The sequence below is a fragment of the Barbus barbus genome (assembly GCF_936440315.1).
Source record: "Barbus barbus genome assembly, chromosome: 29".
In the NCBI taxonomy this organism is placed as follows: domain Eukaryota; kingdom Metazoa; phylum Chordata; class Actinopteri; order Cypriniformes; family Cyprinidae; genus Barbus; species Barbus barbus.
In genome coordinates, this window is record NC_136757.1 from 17,689,072 (window position 1) to 17,704,642 (window position 15,571).

General features: G+C 36.6%; 1 protein-coding gene across 1 annotated transcript; it reads left to right on the top strand.

The window, feature by feature from the left end:
* The first annotated feature begins 2,383 nt into the window (after positions 1–2,383).
* On the top strand, positions 2,384–12,613 carry LOC306848972 (adenosine receptor A1-like). The gene is made up of 2 exons (XM_079383770.1): positions 2,384–3,587; positions 9,825–12,613. Exons 1-2 carry the CDS (start codon positions 3,247–3,249, stop codon positions 10,507–10,509), a joined length of 1,026 nt encoding a protein of 341 aa, XP_079239896.1. The 5' UTR covers positions 2,384–3,246; the 3' UTR covers positions 10,510–12,613.
* The last annotated feature ends 2,958 nt before the right edge of the window (positions 12,614–15,571 follow it).

Consider the following 15,571-nt stretch of genomic DNA (forward strand, 5'->3'; position numbering starts at 1 on the left):
AGGGTAGAAAAGAGACGTTTGCAATGCCTGGGATATTCAAGGTGAATCAGAGGCATATTCATGCCAAGAATGCAGTCAGGTTGAGTAAATTGCAACACAGATTTCTGCTTCATTTAGCAACACTTAATCAACTGAAAAGCATGTTAAAACAAAGCATTTTTCCCGAAGAATCAGTCTGCGAGGTGTTTACAGTTTCCTGAGAAAAGCTATTAAGTTAAATGTTTAGACAATGTGTTCAGTATTGACAAGGACTACAATTGTTTGGGTGTTATTAGTTTAAGCAAATTGTGTTTGTCCATTCTTGTCACTTAGCAAACTACATTTGAGCAATGAATGCATAAGATTTAGTTAGTAACTAAGGTTCACAAAATATTTCTTGCAGCACAATTTTATGACCTATTGTTTATAGCCAAATTATTTGCAATTTAACTGCATAAAAAGAAAAATGCAAAAGACAAAAACATTCATTAATAAATCAAATGAAAGATAAAAAACATTGTAATAGTAATAATAATCATTATTTTACAAAAATATTATTGTACATACTGTACACTGAAAGAAAAATTGGTGTAGAAGCAGTTTTTAACTGGAATAGCTTGTAAATTTCACTATTAATTATGCCATATTTTACAGTGTAAAAATATTTATTGCAGTGATATTTGTAACATTTGATAACAAATATCATCAGGTCCATCATCATATAACAATATAATTTAGGCTTTTGGTTTCATTCTGTGACCTCTCACCCCTCATGTATGACCTCTTGACCTGAACTCTATAACAACAAACAGTGGAACAGCTTTGATAAGAGCCAGGAAGATTTTCAATTGTGATCAGACATGCAAGACAAAACAAACACCCTTATCATCCCGATAATCCTAAACAGTCTGTTTGTTCGATTGTTTGTTGATTTTTGTCCTCCCTTGAGTGAAATTCATTGGTGTGGTTCTGCTCCGCTGGGGTTTTGGTACAGTAGTAGTGCCAGTACTACAGTACGTAAAAAATATACCAATGATCTGGTACCATCTGGATTTTCCAACTACAAGGGACATTGAACCTCAGGTCACAAAAAGGGCATATTTAGTCATGTTATTACTTTTATTGCAGGTATGGTTGGATAATTAGTTACTTCACAGCTGTGCATTGATCTAATTATTGATATTATTCCCTAGAGGACACTGGAGAATTCAAGAATCAGTAGTCCATGTCATGAAGCACTAGCATAACAAATTCACTGTGCTTTTTATTTTTTAATTTAACTACTTGATTTTAAAATATAACATTTTATATAACCTTTTCTTAATTCATGTTTTGCATTGCTTCATCTGTATGCAGATAAGCTCCAAATACTGTTTCAGTATGAATATACAAATATTTTTTCATGCCAAAAAAGCACTTTCAAACTGTAGGCTGCTATATAAAAGTCATTCCCGTGTATTCATATAAGACTTACTTCATAACAAATAGGAATGTGGTGTCTCTTTCTTCAGAATCGGCAGGATAAATCTCATGTCGTAATTCTGTGTGCATGAACAAATTCACCGCCCTTGATGGATTGTGCAGAAATTTCTCATATGGAAATGAGGCAGGCACTGCGGTGCAGCCAGCTTTCTCACACCATGAATTTTCCTACGTGCTAAATCGCCTGCATGTAGCGTGGAGGGGTCTGTGCTTTGTCTCTGAACTCACACTCAAAAGCTGGAGAGACCATGACTGAAAGCACTGAGTGGGCTTTGACCGGGACGTGTCAGAAGGAGGAAGTCTTCATTATGATTCACCTCAAAAACAGGAGATTTTTGTCCGCCAGACAGAGGCTCAGTCACTGATTCACAATGCCAACACAAATAACATGGTCTCTAGAATTTGTAATTTTATACAATTATTTTTTTATTATATAAATACTGTAATTTTTATACAAATATTATTTATTTCAAATGTATGTGTTTTTTTATTTTATATTTTTGTATGTTCACATTTTGCTAAAAGTTTTATTCATCTAGGTTCCATTGAGACAATTTACAGTTAAATTAAAATTTGACTTTCAAAAATGAGCCTATAAAGATAAATATTCAGTGGAGTAAAACTGGGACCTGGTCTCCTCTATTTAAAACTTAAACATCAAAAGCACCTTGCTACATTAGGCTGGCTTCATCTGTGAGATAACAGGAGCATATGTCATTTTTTTTAACTGATGTCTCAGCTGGCACATTAAGCTTGTACATTATTAAAACTATTAGTTTCCTTGAAATGTTGCAAATATATTTCTTATTACATTTTATATCTTTCATGGGGCGTCATTTGAGCATTTAAATTAGTCACTGCTCATCAGGCACTGTCCCCTCCTACTCTTCTCCACTCATGGGTGCAATGTTGTCTCATATATAGAGCAGACTAATATTACACGAAACACTAGGGCACGGTCAGCCCCACATTTTTTCCCGAGCGTCAAAGTTAAACTCTCACTTAAGACAAATAGAATGACGAGAAAAGGAGTTCGTGCTCTCTACAAAAGAAAGTAGCGAAGGAAGGTTGTCCCTCAGCCATTCTCAAGAAGGGAACCAAAATAGACGGCGCGATGTTTGGGATGGTCTTTTTTCTAAGGAAACGGGAACGGCCTTTTGTTTTGACATTTTCAAGAATCTACAAGGGTTAGCTGTACTTCTTTTGCTCCCAAAGGTCTTTTAACTTGCTAACAGGGCGAGTATGGGTGAGACAAAGGGTTCTAGCCATCGACGGCTATTCTGGGGCACCGCGTAGCTCACGAGAGTGTTGAGAACGACCCGCGCTCTGGACAATATCTGGTTTCACATATCCAAGGAACAAATATGGTGCGTCTTTTAATTTATTTTCCGACTCTTTGGACGTCAAGGAAACTGCCTGACTGTTGCAGGTGACACGGAGAAATTAATTTGAACGAATTTGGGATGAATAAGTGGCGCGCGCATCTCTCGTATGAGCGCAGGTGGACCTAATGAACAGACGCTGTAGTAAACGAAAAGAAAATGCGCAAAACCCAGCTATATTTTCAGCTGAGTATTTTGCAAGTCACTTCTGTGTGTTGTGGGCTTTCCAATTCCAACTGTAAATAGGCATGTGTGGATAAGGCTGCTCTTTTGGAGGACAGCGTATTAACGGGAGGATTTTTCTCTGGACTGCTACAGTTTATCCATTTACACATCACTTTCACTAGAATCCCCATTGTCGCGTGAACATTCATCGTATTATCGATTCCCGGCGAGTGAAAGAATGCCTGAGGACCTCTCCGCGGCCAAAGCCCTCTACATGGGCATGGAGGTGCTGATCGCCGTGTCATCCGTGATAGGAAATGTGATGGTGGTTTGGGCGGTAAAAATTAATAGATCTCTGAGAGACACTACGTTTTGCTTCATCGTTTCTCTGGCGCTCGCGGACATTGCAGTAGGAGCGCTGGTCATACCACTGGCGATAACTATAAGTATCGGACTCCAGACTCACTTCTACAGCTGTCTGCTGGTGGCGTGCACGGTGCTGGTTCTGACCCAAAGTTCTATCCTCGCCTTGCTCGCTATAGCCATCGACCGATACCTGAGGGTCAAGATCCCAACTAGGTAAAATTATCATTTCCTCATTCCATCTGGTGTTCTGTAAGAAGTAAATACACCTATGGTACTGTGTATTATGTTGAAAACCAGCCTATAGGCTATTCATATGTGCCATACACACACACACATTAAGGTTTACTTTCGTTTGAGGACGTTCCATATATTGTTTTTATTATTATTATTATTTAGTAATTTAGCAGACTCTTTTATCCAAAGCGACTTACAAATGAGGACAACAGAAGCAATCAATTGTAGTATTAAAACAATTAAAAACAGATCCAAAACTAAAAGCTAAAACTTTATAAATACCTATACACATTTTTTTTAAAAAATGAACAAATGCATCCAACAGAATTTCAAAACTTAACATTTCAATGAAAAACTAAAAATAAAGCTAAAAACAATTCAAAATATTAAAGAACAAAAGGTATAAGAGTATAATAATGAATTTTCAATGATGTTGGTGGGTGCTTGAGCACCTGCCCCTTTTCCCATTGATGCCCAAAGTGCCCTTTTGTCAAGGCAATTTTTATTTTTTGTAATTAAACGCCCTTTTGTGAAGGCCTGCCCAATCTAACTATTAGTAAAATTAATTAATAATAGTTTACCCGTAAATTAAATTATCCACATGATGACCTTTCACCTGACGATCTCATTTGGGACGATCCCTCATGTTCAGACACCTTTAGGATGCCATCAATAACATCCGGGCTGCTGGTAAGTGGAGTTCTCAGCGGTGTGGTTGTAAACTTACATTATTGAATTATTATTATTTTCCGGGAACGGTGTGAAGAGATCATGCACAGCTGTTGTTTATATTGCTGTGTGTAGCCTGTGGAAACAAGGTTAGGTGCAGCAAGGGGCTACAATATTTTTGTTCAATGTTTTCCTAATGACAATTTTATGATTGGTTTATAAAGGCTACTACGAACACCCTTTTCCCATTTTTATCACAGAATAATTCAGGAAATATATTTTATAGTTTCTATACTAAATGATATGTCAATCAGTACTGCATTTTTCATAGTTTATTTATTACCTGAAGATAACTTGAAAAACACACATAAACCATATATTTTCGCAATCATGTGTTTATTGTCTTCATGTTTCATCAGTAAAAATGTTTCTGCTTTTTATTCAGTTCAGCTACAGTGAGTTTGTCCATATTAGGGATTTCCTGCACGTCAAAAGTTTCTGTGCGAGAGCGCCCTCTGGCTTCGAGTATGAATGAAACATGCACTGCATGAGAGTGTTCAGCTCTCCTGATATTCACATCTCATCATTTTGGATACGAGTAAATCGTCAGGTCATGTCTCTTTTAATTTAAATCTAGATTTAAATCTAGAAACCTCTATGTGAAAACACCTGCTCGAGCTCAAATAAAGTGCGGGGGACAAATTTACATTTGATTAAAATTATTATTAAATATTAAAAACGTAGTTCTACACACAGCAATATAAACAAAGGTGCTTGTTCTCTTTCGTTCTTGCTGTTTAATTGGGAAAAGTTTAAAGCGCGTCGAGGTGTCTTGTCTTTTTTATGTTATCTGACTAAAAACTATTAATACTTTGAAATATTATTTTTACAGTATTTATTTAAAAAACGTAGAGTGCCTTAAAAATAATTATCACAACACTGGTAAAACAGGCTGATTTTCTCGTCCTCCGAATTATATCAATCCTGTTTTTATAATCATTATCATTCAAAAAATGAATAAATTCAGAACAGGATTAGAATAGAATTCTATTTTAAATAAGACAGGAATATTTTTTTCTACAACAACAACAGTAGTGTTTACAACAGCAAAACCACCATACCCTGTAAACTCAATAACAACAACAACAATAATAATAATAATAATAATAATAATATAAATCCAGAGTAATTAAGAGAAACCATGTCTTTAACATTTAAACTTAAAATGGACTTTTCTGTTCTGTGTTTCTTTTTCAAACACAGAACAGAAAAAGTAAAAAATAAGCACATATACCAAAGAATACCTGTGCCACAGGTATTCTTTGGTATATGTGCTTATTTTTTTCCTTTTGTGATCTTTTAAATTTTTTTTTTTTTTTTTTTAATTGTTTCTTGAATTGTCTATACTTGCTGCGTATCACTTCATGTCAAATTTCATGAGAGAAGAAAAGTTCCAGAAGCATGTTCCAACTCTTTTATCACATCAATACATTGTCCCAGCCAGATTAACATCTCCAACATGCATACACTATCTGCTTTTAAGTTCAAGCTACATCCTATTTGCAGACTCTATGGCTAGGTTACTCTTTGTCCCCAGTGGAGTTGAACATACTCAGCTATGTAAAAGCCATTCCATTTTTAAAGATGCTTTTTGTGTGGACAGTATAGCCACTTCTGTGTTCTGTGCTCTTTTCTCAATTTAAAGGGGTCCTATTATGCTTTTTCACTTTTTGAATTTTAGTCAGTGTGTAGTGTGTATGTTTGGGCATAAAACGATCTACAACGTTACAAATCTCAAAGTCCACTCCAAAGGGAGATATTTCGTTTTTTTAAAAATCCCTTTTTAAGAACTACAGCGAACGGCTCGTTAGGACTACAAAGTTGTTTTCCTGTATTTATGACATCACAAATTGTAACATCTTTCGGATGAGACGTTAAACTGAGGTCCTGACTCTCTGTGGTCATTAAAAATCCCATGGCACTTCTTGTAAAGAGTAGGGGTGTAACCCCTGGTGTCCTGGCCAAATTCCATACTGGCCTCTATCATGGCCTCCTAATAATCCCATATACTTGATTGGCTCAATGACTCTCTCTCCTCTCCACCTGTAGCTGGTGTGTGGTGAGCGCACTGGCGCCGTTGTAGTGTGGCTGCCGTCGCATCATCCAAGTGGATGCTGCACACTGGTGGTGGTAGAGGAGAGACCCCCCCACATGATTGTAAAGCGCTTTGGGTGTACAGCAATACACAATAAAGCACTATATAAATGCATCATTCATTCATTCATAAATCCCGCCTACAGAAATTTGAATGATTGGCGGGTGGGGAGCACTGCACGTTTCAAAATCGAAACCCAGTGCGGGTGTTTTTATATCACTGTATTTCTGATGGAAACCAACTATTTTCAGAAAATTTTGGATGTAATTTTCATTCAATCTTGCATATAATGTCTGATAAAGCAGCATTTTTGAGCAGAGCTCTGTTTTGTGTACAGCGTTACCGGGGAAACCTCGCTCTCTCCTGCCCCAACAGCGCCTCCTGCTGGCAGATAATTAATTTGCATATGATGCCGCCACAAATAGTGTAAGTCTGTGGAACTATGGTATAAATAAATTCAACTGTATAACAGTTTTAGTGCAATCCATGTTATAATGTTAGAATTAAAGAACAAATAAACATAATACATATTACCGTTGCACTTATCTGTACATAGTCAATGCAGTTATTTTTAAGCTCTTGTTGACATCCCATCTAAAACGTGATTTAACTAAAAAAAAAAAAAAAACTATAACATTACCACTTTAATATGTCTTGCAATATCCATGCGTGCAAATGTTCTGCGCGATTGTCTTGTTCAATATTCTCGGGACCTGAATTAGTATGACAAACTTGCTGTTCTGGCAAGGGGCGGGGCAATACTGAAACGCCGTCTAAGCTGTTTACCAATCACAACGCACTGGGACAGCCAATCACAACACATTTCATTTTTCGGAAGGCGGGCCTTCGTCAAACCCGGAATTAATCGACTCGTTTGTGTCAGGCTGGGGAGAGAGGTATTGTAATAATGTAAATTAGCCTTTTTCACAAGAATCGGAAATTACGTCAACGCAGGATAAAATTAGTTCCATTACAGGTCTGCCCCTATTATATCACTGTGCCCTTTTCTCAAATAATGCTTACCTTTTCTATTTTGTCTGTTTTCCAAGTTGTTGTTATATAATCTATAAAGAAATAACATTTTACTTGTTTGTAACTTATATGGCCACTCAGATCACTGACTCATGAGATAATGTGCTGGTGTCTCCATCTCCGGCAAAGTCCCTTTTTTAAAATAGTCTTTGATCTCCGGTACATTTGAGCGTATTATCTCAATTTACTCAGTCATTTCCTTCAAATCACCACATCATGTTAAATTACTTCAAAATGACAACATTTATGACCAAATGCACATTTTTCCAAGAATACATTAAACAATTCTCAGTTCAGTTGAAGCATATTAAACTCAACACAACAACGTAATCCAGATAGAATAGGAACAACGTCATGAATCCGAGTCATCTCTTGTTTAATGTGTATTTTTGAGGGCACATTACAACATACATTTACTCCATCACAATAATGCAAAGGAGAGCAAATAGAAAATACATTACTTTAATAATAATAATAGCGAAAAAAAAATCACGTGGAGAGTCATAATGCACAGCCAGCACCAAACGGACAGAATGGCAAAGCAAACGTTAACTGAATTATAACTGCCACCATTTAGAATTAAACAAACTTGTATTTGTGATGACCCAAGCTGACCAAACAGTTAATTGTGAAATGTTTGCGCTTTGTAGAGTACAGTACCGGCAGTTCAAGTATTTTAATAGGATCTAATTTGTAAAAAAAGACTTTGATTCTCGAATTCATTCTTGTTAAGTACGGCCGCTGTTGTCACCGGAAAAACTTTTACCCTGCTAGCGCCAATCCGGAAGCCAGAAACGCAGAAGTGTGAAAAAGGCTAATTATATGAAAAATAATGCGATTTTCGAACCACCAAGCATGAGAGCATGTTCTAGTACACCCCCAAAACAAAATCAAGACTTTGTAAAAGAGCATAATAGGACCCCTTTGATGCATAAAACACAGGAGTCCTGTGTTCAAATCCCAAATGAATTCTATAATTTTGCATTTAATATTGTGATTTCACTGGAATGATTGCCATGACCAGTACTATATAACAGAATTAACATAAAATCAACCCCTTTCAACACTTTTGTGAGGAAAATTGTGGGCATACACATACCAGCAACAGTCTGCAGGAAGTACCTAACTTATTTTGCAACACGGAAGTAAGTTATTTTCTTTGAATGTGCAAGCGAATGACAAGAAACCTTGCAAATTCAAGCTACAAATGTTCCGTAGTCGCTCTTATGTTAAAAATTAGGTGGTTAGCACAGGGTGCTGTAAGGAAAATTACTTCCTACAAAACTATTTATTTTGGAGAGCGAACACAATCCCATGAAACTGTCGTGAATGAGCTATAGAGAAGTGAAGTGTGTCTGAGAAGAGTTGCTGTGCGCAATAGATGAGAATAAAGTTCTACGGTCTACAGCTTTTACTGATACAGAATGTAACGTGGCATTACAACCTACTGGCAGAAGACAAATGAATCCATTTGAACTCCATTTTATTTTATTTTATTTGTTCCACTCTTCAATAATGCATATGGCTTTTATTCTGTATAAAGTGTAGTCATGCTTCACGGCTTTCCAAACACAACCATCTATTTTTTGTACAATCTGAAAACTGTTTATTTAATCATAGCAATTTAAAAACAAAGCAAACAGCACTTCTCTTGGACCTATAGTACACTCTCATAAAAAGATATAAAACCATGACTGAAACTTTTTTTTTTTTTTTACAGTGCATTAGTATAAACATAATAATGTAATGTGGTCCTGGGCTGCACACAAATCATGTAAAGAGTATTAATATTGCGATGAAACAAATCATTTATCATTTATGTTTTTACTTATTGTAGTTAATAAAAGCATATTCAAGCAATGATTCAAGCAAAAACTGTCTACTGAATCCCTGAACAAACAGGGTCTATTGACTCAGAGCACCTTTGTGTGGAATTCAGTCAGACAGCTACAGAGACTTGAAAGTCTGCCATTAAATCACAGGTACCTCTGTTCTGATATCATTCATACAAAAGACAAGAAGTCTGGAGAGAGAACTAGAATATCAGATGAAAGACAGCATCTCAGAGAAGATGGAAGGACAAGACGGAGTGGGTGTGACTGAAACAAGCTTTCTGGTGGTGGTACTTTGTCACAATTTTGATCTTAATTTAAGTTAGACAGGAGGTAAAAGCAGCTGGCCCTGGTGACCCTGATTCTGTACCAGAAGTAATTATACAGAATTTAGCCTTTTATTTTCTTGTAAAATGGATATTGTGGAGATACATTGCACATTTTGGAGTGATAATATTGTTGAAATTGCAGTAATAATAATGTATTACAATGAAAACTTGTTTCACTCTTATTGTTTTTGTGTTTCAGTTATAAGCGAGTGGTCACTCCCAAACGAGCTGGAATTGCAGTGTTCGTGTGTTGGACTGTGGCCTTCATAGTCGGCTTGACTCCCGTGCTGGGTTGGAACAATTTATACAACCTGCAACATAATAACGGCTCAATCGGCCCTGACCTCATCGTCACCTGCCAGTTTGAGAACGTCATCAGCATGGAGTACATGGTCTACTTCAACTTTTTCGGTTGGGTGCTTCCCCCTCTGCTTTTCATGCTCATAATTTACTCTGAAATCTTCTACATGATCCACAAGCAGCTAAATAAGAAGGTGTCCAGCCACTCTGAACCAAACAAGTATTACGACAAAGAACTGAAGCTGGCGAAGTCTCTGGCGCTAGTGCTTTTCTTGTTCGCAGTTAGCTGGCTTCCTCTCCACATTATGAACTGCATCACACTCTTCTGTCCGAAGTGTGAGAAGCCCATGTTTCTCATTTATATTGCCATTCTGCTCACGCATGGCAATTCTGCTGTCAACCCTATCGTTTATGCTTTCCGCATCAAGAAATTTCGTACTGCATTCCAACAGATCTGGAGGCAGTACTTCTGCTGCAAGGAGGCTCCTCTGCCTGAGAGCCAGCCGAGCGAGAGACTGGATAAAAACCACTACATCGTTGCCGCCGTCACTGCTCCTGAACCTGCTTTGGAACACAACGTCTGACCGACACCCCAGGATTCTCTAAGGAGGTCAAATGACTTCTGCTGGCTGGACGTCCAAAGCTGTCATGTCTTGGTTTGTCTCCTTTGAATGTAAATCAGAGCTCACCACAGACTCTTCTGGCTGAAATGTCCCTTTATTGGAATAATGAGACAGTAGCATTTTGAAGACGAGGGGGAACCACAGGAAATGTTGCTTTATGAAGCAGCCTTGAAGGATGCTTTTATATCAAATTAGTTTGACAGTACATATCATACAATTAAATTATAAAAACACAAGTATAATGAATCAAAAGAATTGCACACAATTGTGTTTTGTGCCGTTATAAAAATATATATCATCACCAGTTACTGGTTCAGTATGAATGTATGCAGAACAGATATCAAAGTGCTGTACACTCGCAGGTTCTTGGATATTCTTCTTGTATTCTGAACCTTTGTGCACAATGACAGGAAGAGGATGTCAGAATTAGTGACATGAAGGTGGACACATGTTTTTCTTGTCCTATTATGGAGTGTCTCAGTGCAGGTCTGTTATTGTAAAGGACAAAAAAAAAGGTACTGCAGGCAGCAGACATTGGATTTTACTCACAGATGCAGTGAGGTTCTCTTGCCTTTTAGCAAAATTGTGTGTGTGTGTGTGTGTGTGTGTGTGAAGCGAATGATTGTGTGCATGCCATAACAAAACTGGAATCGTTTGAGGATGTGAAGATACACTGAAGTCCTAGTATTTATCCTTTTTTGGTGACTGGAAGTCTAAATCTCCACTGTTTGAACATATTCAGGGTTAATAAATTATCAAAACCAATACTGTATTACCTTTCAGTATTATAGCAGAATTTAGGTACACCTTTTCCAGAATCACAGTGATCAGTTTTAAAACAAAAGTATGCTACACACTACTGAAGTATAGTTTGATATCTTTTGGGGTGACTTCACCTTTAACCCCTTTAAAGGTGAAGTGTGTAATTTTTGGGATGATAAAATGCTTTCTCCTGTCCCAACTATAAATAATAAAGCCATTTGTTGGTTGATTTCCCTGAAAAGTTTAAACTCTGTGGCTCTGAGGCGCCATCAAAACATTGCTCTGTTTGTTTGAGCATCCTGACCAGCTTGACACCGACATCCTGACCGTGAGTTTGGGGCGCCAATTGCACACGGGGGAGTGTTTGGGAATTATTTTTGCAATTCCGTTTGGTCACTCTAGTGGCACACGAATTATACACTTCACTTGTCACACTAATGTGGGGTTTTTGATCTCACATGTGGATGAAATACCAGGTCTATATTGACATCACAGCTGAACATGTATCTAATCTGTACATAGTAATGTTATGCACTATGTTCAAGTACATTATGTTCATAATTGTTAAAAAGACGGTTGTGTAATTACAATCATTTGTACATGAAATATTTCTGAGTAAATGGGAACAATGGGCTAATTCATTTTGCAATCTTGTTTTTACCTCACTGCAACAGACAGATATGGTATAAATGAGTGGTATTGCATTGCCTGAATGAGGAGTTGGGAGCTTCCTGAACCCCATCCATTCTCAATATGATTGAAAACAGGAAATATCACTTAAATCATTAAAACAGGAAATATCAATGTAAATCATTCATCATTTTTACTGTCAGCATATTTGCCTTACTCTAGCTGTTGGTATCAGCTTTTGTTTGTCTCATGCTAATGAAAGACAATTATTATTATTTTTTTTGTATTACACTTGTGTTAAATAATATCTTTATGGCCAAATAATCCTCTATTATGCCAATGTTCCTCTCAAGCATGAGCAGAAAGCAGCCAAGAAAGCAGTGAATATTCTTGGTAGAAATAACACAGGTCCCAGGGGTCCACATGTGTGAGTAGTGGGTTGGTTGGCACAGTTTTTATTTTTTGTTGAATATGTGAAAACAATATTAACCAAATTATGTGCAAAAAAAGTAGTTGGGTACAGATATACACATTAAATATCATAAAATATTTTGTAAATCCAGTTGCCCTTTTAACATATTAACAAATTCTGTTTTATTATTATTATATGTGTATGTGTCTGTAATGATAATTGCTACTAATGATTAATTAAAAGGAAATAATTGCACATGATAAATGAGTTTAGCTATGCAACATCATTTATCACAGACTTCCAAATCTGGTTCATATCTCTATTAAAAACATATATTTAGATCCATCTTTAATTACTGATTATAAATTTTAGATAACTATCTGTAATCAATGAGTGGTTCAAGAGGACAAATTTCAGATGCTACATTAATGTGAGTATTCAGTAATGAACCAGAAATGAACCCTGTGCCAAGTTTTCCAAAATTTATAGTATCCTATAGCTTTGAGGTGGGTGTCTGTTTCTAGTATGCTTAGTCACTTTATTATGCTAATATTCCCTATTAAATTTATATTTTAAGAATTCCTTAAGCTTCATAGTGATGTGCTGAAAAGGAAAAAAATAAACCAGGATACTCTGCGTCGTATCAGTCTTATATCGACCTCTAGTGGAAGTAATGGGTGCCGAATAAAAATAAATACATAAAGCACGCTGTAAATAATAGGCCAATTTTACCAGGTTAAAACACAACAAGCCTAAAATCAAAAACGTAGTTTTGAATAAAGATAATGACAAAAATCAAAATACACAACAAAAAACTAAATACAGGTACATCTCAGAAAATTAGAATATGGTGAAAAAGTTAATTTTATCTTGTAACTTATTTCAAAAAGTGAAACTTTCATATATTTTAGATTCATTACATACAAAGTAAAACACTTCAAAAGTTTATTTATTTATTTTTTATTTGATGATTAGAGCTTACAGCTCCTGAAAGTCAAAAATCAGTATTTCAAAATATTAGAATATTTACATTTGAGTTTCAATTAATGGCCATCCCTACAGTATAAATTCCGGGTATCTCTTGTTCTTTGAAACACAATAATGGGGAAGACTGCTGACTTGGCAATGGTCCAGAAGATGATCATTGACACCCTCCACAAAGAGGGTAAGTCACAGAGGGTCATTACTGAAAGGTGTGGCTGACTGGCTGTTCAAGGAGTACTGTATCAAAGCATATTAAATGCAAAGTTGACTGGAAGGAAGAAATTGGGTAGGAAAATGTGCACAAGCAACAGGGATGACCCAAGCTTGAGAATACTGTCAAGCAAAGCTGATTCAAACACTTGTGAGAGCTTCACAAGGAGTGGACTGAAGCTGGAGTCAGTGCATGAAGAGTTACCACGCTCAGACGTCTTCAGGAAAAGGGCTACCAAGCTACTTCTGAACCAGAAACATCGTCAGAAGCATCTTACCTGGAGAAAAAGATCTGGACTGTTGCTCAGTGGTCCAAAGTCCTCTTTTCTGAACCTGAACCCCATATGGAATCTATGGGATATTTTCAAGAGAAAGATGAGAAACAGTCAATCCAACAATCCAGACGAGCTGAAGGCTCAATCGTGCTTCAGCAGTGCCACAGGCTGATCGCTTCCATGCCACACCTCACTGATGCTGGAATTTGTGCAAAAGAAAAACACAACATAAAAACAAATATATAGCCGCATTATTTGTGAATTTATCTCATTTATTTCATCTCTCTAAAACTGTCCACCAAAGCCAAGAACAAACACGAAGAAGGAACCTAAAAGAAAGCAAAAAAAGAAGCAAGAAAGAAAACCACCATAAACATGAAGCAAAATGAACCGAAGCAGTATTTTTAAGCTTGAAAGAATGGCACATAATATAATCCACTGTGATCAATAATCGAAAAATAAAAATATGCCATGTTGAAGCAGTCAGTTTCAATGCCAATTTCTGAGCTGAGCTCAAACAAATAACACCAACCCCCGGTTTCAAAGACAAGGCTTAAGCCTAGTCCTAGACTAAAATCTAAATCTAAGCTGTTTCAACTGAAAGAAACTTGCACTGAATGATCTTAAAACATGTCAGTGCCTTAGTTTTGTCTTAAGATGCACACCAGTAATGCTTTTGTCCAAGGCATGTTTATAAAAATTACTTAAATGTCCAAATTGAACTATGGCCTAATTCTTGTTTAGGCTAAGCCCTGTCTATGAAACCGGGCCCAAATCTGCACATTACGGAAGCCAGTGACGTCACATGAGCTTGTGCGCTACATGGAGGCGTGGACGGTAAACATATTTTTTGGTGGACAAACGCGCCGCGAAAAGCTTTGGATGGGTTGCTAAAAGGGAAGCACAAGTAGTTGGTATTGCAGATTGCGAGGTCAGCCCAACTATGATATTATCCAGTATTCCACCATGGATTTTTCCAATACCAAAAGTAGATTTTCAAATAAAAATAATAATTAAGAATGAGAAAGATACCCCTAAGAATATTATTGCACAGCAGTATTTAGATCAGTCTTATCCATCATGGTTACATATTTTTACTGATGGTTCTAAAGACCCTATCTCTGGTAGAACAGCTGCTGCAGTATTTATTCCAAAGTTTCAAACTAGTATTAAGAAAAGAATAACTGATCATGTATCCGTGTATACTGCAGAATTCATTGCCATGGTGGTAGCACTCCAGAGTGTGGAGGATGTAAAACCAAGGTTAGTAGTTATATGTTCTGACTCTTATGCAGAAATATCGAGCCTTGAAAGTGGAGTAAAATCATCAAGGCAAGACATGATATATGAGGTTATTGCAAGTTTGTTAAGAATAAGTAATGTAAGCGTAATAAAATTTTTGTGGGTTCCTGCTCATGTGGGAGTGGAGGTCAATGAAGAGCTAAACAAGCTCTTAAACACACAGAAATAGATATTCAAGTGACTCTTAGTAAAAATGAGATTAAAGGGAAAGAATTCATAAACAATGAATGGCAAGAAGTATGGAACTGTGATAGCAAGTGTAGACATATGTATAATAATCAGCAGCAAGTACGAAATGGAAGAAGTGTTTTTAGGAATAGGAAAGAAGATGCAATTATTTTAATATAGGAAAACATGAAACAGGTCAGTGTATTTATTGTAATCAGGCTGAAACTATATAGCATGTTTTAATAAATTGTAAAAAAAAATATGAAAAAGAAAGGTTTAA